A 14,792-nucleotide genomic window follows, 5' to 3' on the forward strand; every position below is an offset into this window, starting at 1 on the left:
ATAGATGTGTTATTTTTTTCTTCGCTGTTGCCCTGGAGAGGTCCATGCAAGGATAAAAGCTCTAGCTGTTGGTTGGAAACACTGGCTCTGAATGCACATAGCCTTGATTAAGTATTGAGTGCAGCACACTCCTAAGTACAGCATGCAACAGAAAGATATTTATGACAATGCCGGCAGCCACGTCCAGCTGTGCTATCTGAACAAGCTTTGTGGGATTATCATCAGATTAATGCCTGTGCAGGACTGACTGGGTGAAGAGGTTAAATAAGCCAGTCCAAACTCAACATAGCCTATACAAGACAGGTTGAAGAAGATAGAACTTTATTAATCCCTCGGGTGGGTTCCTCTGGGAAATTCGGTTAAAGAAAGAAAGAAAGAAAGATGAACTTTTGAAAGATCTAATCTAAGTTTCTTTTTTCCTTGTAAATCTTTTCATGTAAGTATTGCAAATATTTTAAAACATATAACTGAGACCAAAGTCCTGTTTCAAACGTCACATTATATTACTTTAATTTTTTTTTTTTTTACATGTTATCCTTTTTTTGCTTCTTTTATGGCAAAATCTACATTTAAAACATCCACATCGTGTTTTTAAAGCAGATATGACTTTGTTTGTGGAGAGATAATTACATCCACCCACAACGTATGTTTCCATGCATACCTGTTATATAAAGTGGACTTGTTACATAGAATAAGGCTGTTACATACAAGTACATGCATGTTAACATTTTACCAAAAACTGAAAATTACTAATAGCAGGTTACAATTACGCACTGCGCTGTGGTTACTTCACACACTACATTTATTACCAGCTAATTATTTTACTGTGCCACGAAAACCTCAGGAAGCCTATAAAATCGTGGAACTTACCATTGTGTGGAGGTGAGGACATTATACTAGATTTTGCATCGCCTCCTTTTTGGTGCTGCTGGCTGAAAATAAAAGACAGCAACTGAGTGTGTTTCCAAGTTTAATACAGAGCCAGCATAAAAAAAACCCTGAAGCATCAAACTTTTACTCTTTTTCTGGCAATAAATACTGCACATCAATCCAGATAATACCAGTAGTATGGCAGCACCAAAGACATATTCAAGGTCTACTGAGACTCTAATGACTAGAATTGACTTTAGATGGAATTGACTGTATAACAGTTGTTTTGAATCTTGTCTAGTTGACCCAATATATTGTCGAGCCTGTAAAAACGTATGATTGCTTTTAATTCTTACATTACATTCAAACTTTCATGTAGTTCTCTAGCTATACCATATATTGTTCAACAAAATGACAAAAATGTGCATAAAAAGGCTGAAAACAGTAGTAGTCCATGGTACTCTTTCATTTAAAGTATTTTTATTTTCAAAAGACATCTAAGGTAAATAACCAACCACTGAAAATATCTATCGTTATTACCAAGTTAAAACTGATTATTAATTGCTACATTCCTTCAGACCATTACAAAAATAATGCTTTGATGAGTACCATCATCAATAACATTCATGATATTTCAAGGATACCTTTGTAATATGTGTTAGAGTTTGTATTGTTGATTGTCATTTATGCTTAGAAATATTTACTTATATATGCTTAGAGTTTTGTAATTAGTTGTAGATTGGTAGAGGTTTTGATCCTTGATAGTCTGCAAACTTTGTGTGTATTAGACAGCACTTTGGGAGCATGAGAGGTCATACCGTGTCTTATTATTTTATGGTAGGATTAACGTAGTTGCGTCTGTTCTAGTCTAAGTGCTCTTTGTTTAGATGAACTGCAGGACTTCCTCACCGTGTTATCTAGGATGAACCATCTAGGGTGAGGGGGAGGCTACCCTCTTCCTGACCAAGGATGTTTGACCCTTTGATCAGCAGTCCACACACACACACACACACACACACACACACACACACACACACACACACACACACACACACACACACAGGCAAGGTACTCTTTGTTTGTATGTAGACGTCATATGTTAATGAACTTATGCATATTCATGTAACCTCAATAAAAGGACAGTGTATGGGAGAACGGACGAGAGCTACTGGGGTCAAGCGAAGGAACGGCGCTCTGTCCGGTTCTCTCCCGTGCACGAGTACCATGAAGAAGTTTGCCTACTTGCGTCTTGCTTGCAGTGTAATTATATTGTCTTCAACGTTCCAGCAGATGGGTTCAAGCTACAAACCTATCATTAATTGGTCCTTCGATGCCGGAGCCCTGGAATCGCATTCACCGAGGGGAGGAGGGACACGCTGAAAGACTGACGTCAGCCAGGAAGTTCCTGTGGATTCGCTGTATGTCTTTTCTCCTCGATGAATGGCGATTGGCGGGATTCGAGGCTGATATTACACGCTAAGCAACACCGAGTAAGTTTAGAGTCCAACTCTATAACTGTACGTCTTCGCCGCTCAGTGGGGCGTTGTCCGTGGCCGCTTAGTGGGGCTAAAATTACGTCTTCGCCGCTCAGTGGGGCGTTGTCCGTGGCCGCTTAGTGGGGCTAAAATTCGCCGTCTAAGTGGGGCGATGTACAAGGCCGCTCAGTGGGGTTTTTTGTACAGAAGCATTAAGTCGCAGAGTTGCGCAGTTCGAACTTTTTTTGGTTCGCCGTCTTAGTGGGGCGAAATACAGACCGCTGTGTGGGGTACTGTAGTGAGTTCTCCACCGCTCAGTGGGGTGTTGAGAAGTTCCGCGGGGTCCAGATTGTGCTGGACAGTAGGCCTATTTTGTGTTGTTGTCATTGTCGTCGTCGTTGTTGTTGTTGTTGTGTGTGCGGAGCAGAACATGTGGTCTGTGACACCGACTGTTGTTGTTATCATGGGTTTCTAAGCAACCAAGAGTGAGTCGGAGGGAGACAGACGTTTGTGCTGGACTTTGCTCCTGGCAGCACAAAGTATTTATGTAAAAAAAAGAGAGAGCGACGGCTCCACAGCTGCGCGGGTTCACGCGAGCGCGGTCACGCGGACCTGAGCCGTGCGGTTAATCGCAGGCTTATAAATGGAAGAGATTCAAATGTTAGAAGTTTTCAGAAAACACACCAGCCTTGGAGAGCTGTGGAGAAGGCCAGCCCACATCAGCAGCACTTGAGATATGCTCTGGTGAATGGCTTTCCCCCCACCCCTTGCTGACACAATGTTTATTCTTTAGCTTGCCCTGATCGACAGCAGCCTGTGTGCCAGACCATAGATTTAATTGAGGTGGATAGTTGTTAAAAGTAATCTACATTAAGCTTGTGGTTGCTTAAATTCAGTACAATGACATGTGAGGTGAAGTGATATAGGTAAATATTTAAACTAATGATGTGCATAGAGGCACTTGACCTGTGTGAAAGACTGTCGTCTTATTATGAGCCATTGTTGAGATATAGAGCACATCTGTGAAAACAACTAATATGCTCAACCCTGTATGAAACATCTAAAAATACATGATGGAGAAGCTGTGTTGAATATGTAAGTGTAAGACTTTGCCACTGTGGGCAGAGCATGCAACTACTGTGTGATGTCGCGTTGCAGTTTTGTTTTTGTTTTTTGAGCTGATGAGCAAGCTACACATTATCAGATCAAGAGCTGTCTGAGAACTACTCAAAGAGAGGGAAACAGAGAGTGTGCAGCGTTTCCATGAGCAGTTTTTCTGCACCTTGACTCGTGTGTGTGTGTGTAGCATCAGCATCATGTTTTTGTTTATTTGTTTTGTTGGATTAAAAATAATTAAATAAACTGGTGATCATGCTTATGGATCACCATGGCACATATCTCCAGCCATATGGTTTATTTATGCAGATGAAAAAGTGAGTGTGAATGTGTCTGACATCACAGTGTTTTTGTGCACTGTGCAAAAGTGATTGCCTCTGATTGTGAGTGAGAGCGGTGATTTTGCAGACCACCAGCTATTGTGAAGAAAAAAAAAAAGAGTGAAAAAGAGACAAATTACATTGTAGACGAAGAGAAATAATCATAGGAAAAAGGTTTTGTATTGATCAGCCGAAAAACAACTACAATGTCATTTTCTGCTTTTAAGAAAGGATTGTTCACACAGACAGAGAGAGAGAGAGAGAGATGTGTGTTGATTAAGCAGTGATGATAATAATGAACATGTCTTAGTTTGTCACTTTCAGGTGAAAAGCAGACCTGTATCAATTTTCCACATGCAACAGTCGGAAGAAAGTTATAGTTTAACATCATTGGAAACATGCAGGCCAAGTTTCTGGCTGACTTATTTACAGTGCCATGTGTTTCTCAACCTCACAAGCGAGCTCACTCCTCCCTGAAGATAAGGAATGCAGCTCCAAAGCAATAACATGATAAAGAGACAGCAGCAAGTCCTGAGCACAAAAAGTCCCAGCAAAGCAGCAGCAATGTGGATAAACAGCAGCAGAAGAAGAAAGCAAACCCATCTTCCTGTCTGATTGGTTGAATTTCACGGAGGGGCGAGCAAGATGGCAGCGTGAAGAGGAGTTTTTGTTTGAGTTCTCAGCACGAGACACTTATTTGACGTCTTTCTGGCCTTCGGGACTTTTTTGGAGATCAGCGCGCTAAACTTGCTGGATCTGAGGCCAGGGTCTGCGGCGGCAGCATGTTGAAATGCTCAAACAGGACTGAGTGACTCGGGCAAGCCACATGCGGCTAGCGACATGAAAGAAATGGACCCTTCATGATGCGTTCAACGTGCCAGCGCTGTGGTGGGAAAGGCTCCATCATAAACACGCCCTGCGCCCTGCGCCGAGGTTCAGGCCAAGAGGAAGAAGACGATGACTTCCAAGCCCAAGAAGGTCGGCCTCAGCGTGGGCGAGCTGATTGTGAAAGCCGTGGTCGCTTCCAAGGAGCGCAACGGCCTGTCCGTGGCCGCTCTCAAGAAGGCTCTGGCTGCCGGAGGCTACGATGTGGACAAGAACAAGGCCCGTGTCAAGACCGCCATCAAGAGTCTGGTGGCGAAGGGCACTCTGGTGCAGACCAAGGGCACCAGGACCTCCGGATCCTTCAAGATGAACAAGGCTACTGAGAGCAAAGCCAAGAAGCCCGCCGCGGCCAAAGCCAAGAAACCGGCAGCAGCTGCTAAGAAGTCGCCCAAGAAGGCAGCAGCAGCACTTCAGCTACTAGACAGGACAAAGCTGAAGGAGAACTGCCGGGACTGTTGAAGTGGGAGAGGACAACAGAGTGAGAAGACTAGGTGAGAACACATAGGAATTATTTAATGTGGGAAATCAAAATTTGGGTTAGCAAACCTGGGGAAAAGAAAACTGACTGCTTAAGTTGGAAAATTGAGACGGAGTCTGAAACATTGCGAAAATAGAAACATATACAAAATCACACACACACAAGCAGAACATGCATTAACCCTACTAACAATTCCAAACACAAAATGACTCATGAAGACTCATAGCACATTAGTTAAGAAATGATTAAATAATAGCAGAGAAATGTGTAGGAAAGGCAGCTTTAAGAACATGCTCTGCTGGAGATGCAGCTCCACAGACATGCATTAGACCTGCCTAATAACACAAACACATGTAATGAAAATTAGCTTGTTATCTTTCATCAGTGTTAAATTAGTGTCAATTTAGCAGACACTTGTTATTAAATACTGAATGTATCCAATGCAAAAAAAATTGACTCTCCAGGTTGCAGGACAACAGTTTAACTTTTGTGGGAAAAAAGATCCTGGTTTGACCAACCAGTGATCAGACAATAAATTTAGTTGTTAAAATGGTAAATTGGGAGAAGCTTCCTGCTTGATTGAGGCAGCACATGTAATTTACTGTATGAGGGAAATTGTCTTTTGTGATACTATTTTGAACATGCTTTTCTGTCGTCCTGTCAACTTAGTGGGTTAATAGCTGATATGCAAATTAGTTGATCGGTTTTAGATTAATGAAAGGTGACTGAATTCTAGTACGAGTGAATGAGATGTGTTGGAGTTGTTGTGTGTTGAGTGGAGACTCTAAAACACTGAGTTTCCTGTTTTGATGTGCGAGTGAATCTTGTATTTAGATACACAACTCTGAATACATCAGAACAAACGTCTTTTGTGAAGTGCATGACAGCATGTCACATGTTTTATGATGAAGGGAAAAAGAAAAATTGAATAAAATAGATCTGTGGCTTAAATGAGTGAAGAGCACAGACCGGGTGATTAAACTCATAGCTAATATGACATTAGGGTTATGTTGTGTGTTGTGCAGCTGATGGTTGGTTTGGAGTGAATCTAGCTGATGATTCTTCTCCTGTTGTGAAGATGATGAGGAGTTTGTGTCATGACTTAACAAGGCCTTTTTATTTTGATACTTTCACAGTGCACTGAGAGTTTGGTTTGATAATCTCTGTTATTTTTTATTTTTCATTTTTGAACAAGCACTGATTTTTGCTTGTGAATTTCTTTTCTTTGAGCAGATCTGCAAGTCGGGAATTAAAAGCGTTACACGTCGTCAAGAAAATTGTTGCAAGTGAGTTTCTCCACATTTAAAATGGGTTCAGGAGGAAGCCACTTATTTGGGACAATTAGGAAATGAGAGTCCCCCCCAAAAAGGATTCAACGAGGAAATCCAGTCTAAATTATTTTTCTTTTTGAAATAACGTCGTTTTGCTGAGCGTGGAAACGAATGCGATGATAATTTCCACAATTAGCAAAAGAAGGAACCACTGAGTGAATGAGTAAGAATTTTAAAATAACTGACTGACTGACTGAACATGATTGTGTGAAGCTAACCCCCACCTGACAAAGGTGCAGATGAACCCATGTGTTTCCTTTTACAGGAGCAGAAAGATGACAGCAACACTCGAGGTTGCATGATGATTTAACCTTTTAAATGCCATTTTCTGTGTCTGTGCATTTATCAGGTGTGTTATTCATAGGCTTGTGTTGCTCACAGAGATAACTGTGACAAAGTATGCATACGCCTGCGCAAGCGCTAATATTTGCATTTTCTTTTCTTACAGCATGCCAGTTCTTCATGTGAATTGATGATGTGATTTATACCAGGACAACTGGTTGATGTTTTTTCCTACTACAGGATTTCTGGGTTTATGTGTGAGGAAAACTGTGTTTACAGGTTATGAGTGGTGATGCTGTTGCATTGTGTTGATGGGAAAATGTGAAGGGTACTTTGGTAATGTGAATAACATGTGTGAAATTTCCTGTGTTGAGAACTGGTGTTACTTCTTTCCACAGCTATAGATGGCTAACTTTATGGTCTTTTTATGGCACCTCTGGAACCTGTTGACCTGTGTCTGACCTCTGTCTGACTACAGTCAATGTGTATTGCTAATGTTAGTTTCTTTGAGAATGCTGTGGAAGATTCAGCTGAAACGGACAAGTGACATGAGTGAAACAAATAAGAGTTTACGTGTTTATGGAATAGTTTGTTGTGGGCTCTTTGCTGGCCACTTTGAGCCCATAATAATAATAAATAATATATGAGTGGAGTGACTTTGCTTAAGAGCAGTCACCGATTACATTGATGTTGCCTGAGTACATGGGATGATCCATGTCTGAGGCGACTTATGAAAATGATTGTAGTTTACTGATTTGAGAAAACCTGCACATGACACTTGTCTTGCTGATGTTGAATGCTTCTTGTCCTTATGATACAATTGTTTATAGGTATGGAGTTTGATTTCACTTCCAGATTTTGCTTTCCAGGCCATGATGGTGTGTATGCAGGCTCCTGGGAGAGCCAGGTGTTAAGCAAACTTAATATGCAAAGCACACTAACATTTTCATTGCAGGGTTATAGGTCCAGGGTGGTGCTGCTCCAGGGGAGGAGATGCCCTGATGTTGCCTGGGATATGATCTAGCTAATCTTTTTCTTTAAGACAGGGATCCAGGTTTGGTGAGTTGACACATGGGAATGTCCATGCGTCAAGAGGTGGAGTCCAAGGATTAACATTAAACAATGTTTTTTATTATTGTTGCAGTGATTTGTGTGATTAGCCGTTTTATTTACAAATATTAAACCTATGCAAGTGGTGCATCCATGTTCAGATGAGGCTTTGATGGCCTATAAGTGAAGTTCACTGAACTAGAGAATGTGGTTTGATGATTGTTGACATGCTCTCCAAATAGAAGTTTTTCTTCTTAGCAAGGAAATACAGGTGCAGCAGTAATCTCCTGAGAAATCTTCAGAGACCCAGTGAGAAGCGTGAACCATTCCAGGCATAGCTGACAGCCAGGCAGTGGTTGAGGTCAAAGATCAAGCTGGTTGGGGCCCATCATGAGATCAGACCTTGGAGCCACAGCAAGGACCATGAAACTGCCTGCAAAATAGAGGAGAGGATCGTCCACAAGATGGGAGCTGAGGCCAGGAGAGAGGCTTCAGGAGGATCAGAGATCATCTTCAGCACAGCAGACATCACACAGAGAGCTGTGCTACTGAGCTTCCAGGAGATTTTAAATAAAATGAAAGATTCAATATTGACGCTGAGGAAGACGACTAAGGTGTACGACGTGCTCTGCCTTAAACCTTCAGCAGCGTTGGAACATAAACACTCAGGGGATGAGGAGCGTGCCAAGCTCCATCGACAGCGTAGAAGGAGTTCGAGGATGACATCATGATTCTGTGAAAAGCACAGGAACCAGAAGCTATGGTGGTGATAACAGCAGTTTCCTATGAACATCACCTAACGCTGTGCCACTGTACTGTGCATACGATGACACTCTGAAGGCTGCTGGGATCATAATAGCAGTAAGACAACCCTGCACCCTTTCCACAGAGGTGTTTTCTGCAGAGTATGGACAATGAAGGACAATGAAGGAGTCATAAATATCCCCCTCACAGGACGAAGGCCTGAAGTGAGGTAATGAGAGGCCATAAAACTAGAGTGCTGAGAGGTCTGCAGCTTTGGAAATAGCTGAGAACCATGTTGACAAACAACAAAACCAACTGGTATGTTTGAATGTTTATTCTACATACATTTGGACTCTGGTCCTATGGACAACGATGGAAACAACTGGAAGAGACATTCATGACGCCCTGCAGAACTCAAACCACTCTGCAGAGAGGCATGTGATGTGCACACCTGGAGGAAGCATTACCAAGCTGAGATGTTTTTGAAAATGTTACTTTTTTATTTTCACTATTAAATTAACAATTTCTTTGTTTGCTCGTAAGATGCAGTTTGCCATGAGATGAGCTCAATGAATGGGATAACTGCTAATACATTTATTAAACTGTGTACCTTTTCAGTAATTTAGGGTGATTTGACATATGCTGAGTAAAAAAATGTTTACATTGAAACTGTCAGACATGAGGTATGCATAACTGGGAACTTTCTAGCATAAAGGTCAAAAACGGGGGAATGTTAGAGTTTGTATTGTTGATTGTCATTTATGCTTAGAAATATTTACTTATATATGCTTAGAGTTTTGTAATTAGTTGTAGATTGGTAGAGGTTTTGATCCTTGATAGTCTGCAAACTTTGTGTGTATTAGACAGCACTTTGGGAGCATGAGAGGTCATACCGTGTCTTATTATTTTATGGTAGGATTAACGTAGTTGCGTCTGTTCTAGTCTAAGTGCTCTTTGTTTAGATGAACTGCAGGACTTCCTCACCGTGTTATCTAGGATGAACCATCTAGGGTGAGGGGGAGGCTACCCTCTTCCTGACCAAGGATGTTTGACCCTTTGATCAGCAGTCCACACACACACACACACACACACACACACACACACACACACACACACACACACACACAGGCAAGGTACTCTTTGTTTGTATGTAGACGTCATATGTTAATGAACTTATGCATATTCATGTAACCTCAATAAAAGGACAGTGTATGGGAGAACGGACGAGAGCTACTGGGGTCAAGCGAAGGAACGGCGCTCTGTCCGGTTCTCTCCCGTGCACGAGTACCATGAAGAAGTTTGCCTACTTGCGTCTTGCTTGCAGTGTAATTATATTGTCTTCAACGTTCCAGCAGATGGGTTCAAGCTACAAACCTATCAATATGATAGTGACTAAATGCAGTACTCAATAGGCTGTAAAAAAATGCAGTTTTTATTAAATAATTATTATTCCTAAAGGTGCTTATTATATTATGAATCCTCCCTAAAATGTACCTGTGTGTATCGGTACTCTCTGTTTATAAACCATACTCACTGACAAAGACTTACAAACTGCAAATTGAACAATTATGGAGAAATTTTATTAAATTTTTCATAATATTAATTTACAAAAAACAGATGATTTCCTACCTTAAATACCTTTTACTCAATATAATTACATACTTAAATACAAGTATTTTAATAGTTTGCTTTTACTTGCATGAGGCACGTTCATATTTTAATATCTCCGTGTACAGACTGCAAATTTAGAGAGCATTTACACATGCATTTCTTTTTAAACTTTAAAGTCCTTTTTAACCATTCAATTTTGGGTTGAATGTGACCTTTAAACAATCAATATTCATGTCAAATAAAGTCATTAACTGATGGGTGATTTGGAGCCTTGGTGAACACAAACAAATTTAGGACCAAATTCTCACAGTGTGACTGCTTCTCCACACACACACAAAACAACCAATCAAAACATACTGAGTAATGAAAAGTGCCATCTGAACAAGATTTAGACTGAAAACCACTCAAATATGGCTTTCAGTGATTAATAATTCCTTGTTAAATATACAGCCAAAACTGTTTTATAGCTTCCAGGTCTGCTTATGTATTGTAGATATATGTGCATTTCTGTGTCTGCTGCTGGCGTCCTCCACACACTCACCCTTTAAAGTGTACATGGGAATAGAGTATTAAAATAAACCTCCCTTTTTTAGCTTCTGGGAAACTTTTATAAATATAAAATGTCAGAGAATAAAAAAATAATGGAAAAATATCCTGTGTCCTATCAAAGGTTTTTAAGGTGTCCCTTTTATAATTATGGCGCTCACTGTGGATCCAAATGGATTTAGCCAGACCTACTCCAGCTGGACTCAGTCCAGGTACACTGCAGTGAGCGGAGTCCATCTCAGTCTATGGAGAAAAAGCTTTTTTGTCCACAACACAAAACGTGACCAGTGGATAAGTGGAAAAAATTAGCAAGTGGCAGAATATATCCAGCTCTCTTAAAATAACCATAGTCGCAAAAGGAAAACAAGAGTGCGCGTGACTATGAAACTAAAATGTGCAGAGCAGCATTTTTAAAACACATAAGCTAAAAAGATGGACAACACAAGTTTGTTTGTTTTTTTCTGTTTACATTGTAACGCAAATAGAAATGCTAGTTATTGTCATTGACAAGAACTTGACATATTCTCAACATGTTTATTAATGAAGGTTTTTATCCATAGTGTATTAATGCCATGGTAACGAGCTGAATCAAGAAGAAATTGTCTTCTTAGATTCACACATAGTACACATTTCACAGTGCAGGATGAGTCATAAACCTCTTTTGGTTTTCCAGGAAAAGATAGGCCTTAAAATACATTTTGAACATATACAAAACTATTTTTTGTCATTGTTAACACAGGCTTATTGGTGCTTTTAGAAAAAGATATCTGAAAATGTGATTTCTGGGCCAAAGTGTTCTGGGTCATCAAAATGTCCTTTTGTCACATGTACTATTTTAATGAGAAAATTCATAACAAAAGATTCACTTAAATCTTACTCTATTTCTAGAGATCTTATGATGTTGCCTATTAAATAAACTATTTATGAACACAGCATGCTGGCGATTTGCCGCAGGTAAAATTAAAATGACAGTATCTGTCATAGTCATCAGCTGAGTCTTACCTTTGCAGCGGTACCTCCGCTGTTGATCTCTGGTCTTTAACAGCAAAGCCATCGACCCCAGGAGAATCAGGATTGGTGGAGCCACTGCTGAGTCTATCACTGCTCTCATAGCCAGACTCTGTCCTTTGAATGGTCCAGGTATCACTACGTAGAAGAGTCTTTGGGCCCCCCTTTAGTTTGCTGCCCCTCTGGTAATTTGCTCGGCTTTCTGACTCTACAGAGCTGTGGCTCTCAGTCTCAAGCCGCTGCTCGTCCTCATAAATTGTCATTAAACATTTCTGTTTCCGATCCTCTCTGGTTCGGACATATTCCCGCTCGCGATCTCGGTTTTGTTCTGGGTGCACCCTCTCGTGTGATGGAGGCTTACTACACCGCGGGCTGTCATGTTGCTGCTGACGCCGCTGCTCTAGTTCATTCAATACAGTGTCCACATTTAACACCTCCCGAATAGGTCTCCAAGTACACTTAGACTTATTGCGACTTCCTCCACTCCCACCTTTTTCCCATTGGTCATGGGTGCCATCCTGGTCATTGTGACCTGGGAAATTATTAGTTTTCCGACTATGTCCACCACTCTGTGCACTAAAGGACTGTCCATGTGGCTCCTGAGATCCTCTGCTTGAATGGTTTGACGGCTTCTCATTACGTGGATAGCTTTTTGATTTTTCCACAGGAGGCCCTGGACCATTCTCTGGTGGAGATGAAGGTCTTGCATGCGTCATATCTAAGAACAGTGAACACAGATTATTTGCAGAATATCGCATGTAGAGCCCATGCAGTCTGCAAATTTGTCTTTCTCCTCCCAGATTTACACTGCTACCCTTATAACTAGAGAACATGTGCTATATGCACACAGCCCTCTACCTTTGTTTTGTGATGGTTCAGTTCTTCGATGACCTCTGTCTTTTTTTGATGTTTCACCTGGCCTCTGCAAATTCTCCATGAAAGTTTCCTGAAATTTGTTAGGACTGCCAAGAGGATGTTTTACTGTTGGGGAAAATAAATTAATCAAATGACAGGACTGTGGTTTCTCTACAACACAGAAATTATACTGTTTTTGACAAAGAATTTGGAATATTTCTGGCTCTCGAACAACTAAATGAGTGCTAAATATTTACTTTGAGCCATAAACTACCTTTAGCAGGGTTAGTTCCCATGGCCCAAATTTAAGAAAAGAAAGAAAGAAAGAAATAACAAGTAAAATGAAAAACTCTAAAGATTTGTATATATTTTAACTCAAGACTACAGTCTATACAAAAGACATTATTGTGCTTTTGACCAACATTATGTATGACGTAACCACAACTCTCCAGCATCACAAATATTTTGGCAAAGAGACAATAAGAGCACACACTCAAATGTGCATTCTAACTTTGAGAAATGTACTCTATCTTTTTATTTCTGCCAGGACGCTGGGGATGTAGCCAGTGGCCAGTGACTACAGATGTTTCTCATTTGACATCATGGTCACATTGATCGAACGTCCATATTGGTTGTAAAACAACCACCGACAGCGGGAGAAAAGTGTAAATCCCGGAACTGGTTAGCAAGTGGTTTCTGGATTTTGTCGGCTATTACTAGGTGAAACTGGTCGCAAGAGAGTGCTGCTTGTCAGTGGTTTGATTGTTACCAAATGGCTACAGTCGCCTGTGGAAAATGTCTGCATTGTCTGCAAGCACTCACAATCTACTAATCTACTGCAGTCTACATGTTCCAGAAGATGCAACATTGATTTTGAAAGCAAATGTTTCAATACAGCTCGAAGAGTAGCCGGGGAACATCTGCCGGTGTGTCAGTGTGCTCAATGCAAACTATGGGTAACCAAAGCAATCTTAAAGAGGTTTTTGCCAATTACTCAGGAAATACACATGGTTGCTAGGACCAGTTTTTAGGCCTGCATGATTTAGCCCTCTGGGCTATTCACTTAATCTATGATCGTCATCATGACTGTCACATGTCCAAAGTGGGCAGACAAGTCAACATGACGTAGTTAGCAGTCATGAATCTCACAAAACCTCAATATCATTTTTTGATCCATAAGATGTGAAATCCTGTGCAAACACTTATTCAACAGCAATTGGAAACTTTGTCTGGTTAAGCAAAAACTGGTTGCCTTGTGGTCTTGTTACACCCTGAATCTCATGATAAGACAGCAGTGTTAATCTGTTTGCAAAATTAGTGGCTGTAAATTCATCCATGGGCTATGATTTACTCTTAGAGTGACTCCTTTTGCATTTTTTCCTGTGCCATATACTTATAAGAATTAGTTATGAATCAAGTAAACGGTATTGCATGAGAAAATGTTAGAAGGGCTACTTTCATTATTAAATCATAGTCCATATAAAGTACACAGTAGATGCACCATTCTGCCGTTGCTTCTTGCCAACGGGGAAAGAGACAAAACAAGGAACATATGCTGCATCATTAACTTTGGTAAAATACACAATTGCTGCCATGGCTGCCCACCCTGTGGTGTTTCTTTGCCTTTTGTAGCAAACGGGTCACTGTGAGAAACAGTGCTGATGTGAACTGTGAACATCTGGCTTTTTAATGACCATGATCACCTTCCACTGTCTTTTACTTTTGTAACTCAGCTCTTCTCTTAGTTACTTTGCTTTTTGCAGCACTGTCTCTTTCTTTGTATGTGTACTGCGCTTTAAGCAGAGGTTTCATTTTTACTTTTTAAAAAGTAAAAACGGAGAAGCTGCATTCAGCTTTTATGCTCCTTATATCTGGAACAAACTCCCAGAAAGCCTCAGATCAGCTGAAACACTCAGTTTATTTAAATCCAGGTTGAAGACTCACCTATTCTCAGCTGCATTTGAATAAAGCACCAAATCCACACTTTTAAGCTTAAACTTCAAAACTTACATTTTAACTACTGATTTTATCTATTGCTCTGATTTTATCTGTTTTGATTTTACATACTGTTTTGTTTGTTTGTTTGTTTGTTTGTTTGTTTGTTATTTTGTTTGTTTGTTTGTTTGCTTGTTTTAATCAATTTTAAATCATGCTTTTTATTTGTTTTTGTTTCTAATGTCTCTGTAAAGCACTTTGAACCACCTTGTTGTTGAATAGTGCT

The 14,792-nt window shown here is 40.5% G+C and overlaps 1 protein-coding gene and 1 pseudogene across 3 annotated transcripts in view; one reads left to right on the forward strand and one right to left on the reverse strand.

Annotated features, from left to right (window-relative positions):
• The window catches only part of usp53b (ubiquitin specific peptidase 53b), a 29,753-nt gene that overhangs the window by 2,431 nt on the left and 12,530 nt on the right, over positions 1-14,792 (reverse strand). For all 3 annotated transcript variants that reach the window (XM_085356951.1, XM_085356950.1, XM_085356952.1), the window contains exons 11-13: positions 12,575-12,697; positions 11,711-12,434; positions 871-932 (exon numbers count right to left, since the gene is read on the reverse strand). In XM_085356951.1, coding sequence (XP_085213077.1) covers positions 871-932; positions 11,711-12,434; positions 12,575-12,697 — 909 coding nt within the window. The remainder of the gene's footprint in view (positions 1-870; positions 933-11,710; positions 12,435-12,574; positions 12,698-14,792) is intronic.
• On the forward strand, positions 4,603-5,518 carry LOC146630509 (histone H1-like; annotated as a pseudogene).

This window comes from Diplotaxodon limnothrissa, linkage group LG6, assembly GCF_057381915.1.
Source record: "Diplotaxodon limnothrissa isolate DT_005_m linkage group LG6, D_limnothrissa_male_GT1.1, whole genome shotgun sequence".
In the NCBI taxonomy this organism is placed as follows: domain Eukaryota; kingdom Metazoa; phylum Chordata; class Actinopteri; order Cichliformes; family Cichlidae; genus Diplotaxodon; species Diplotaxodon limnothrissa.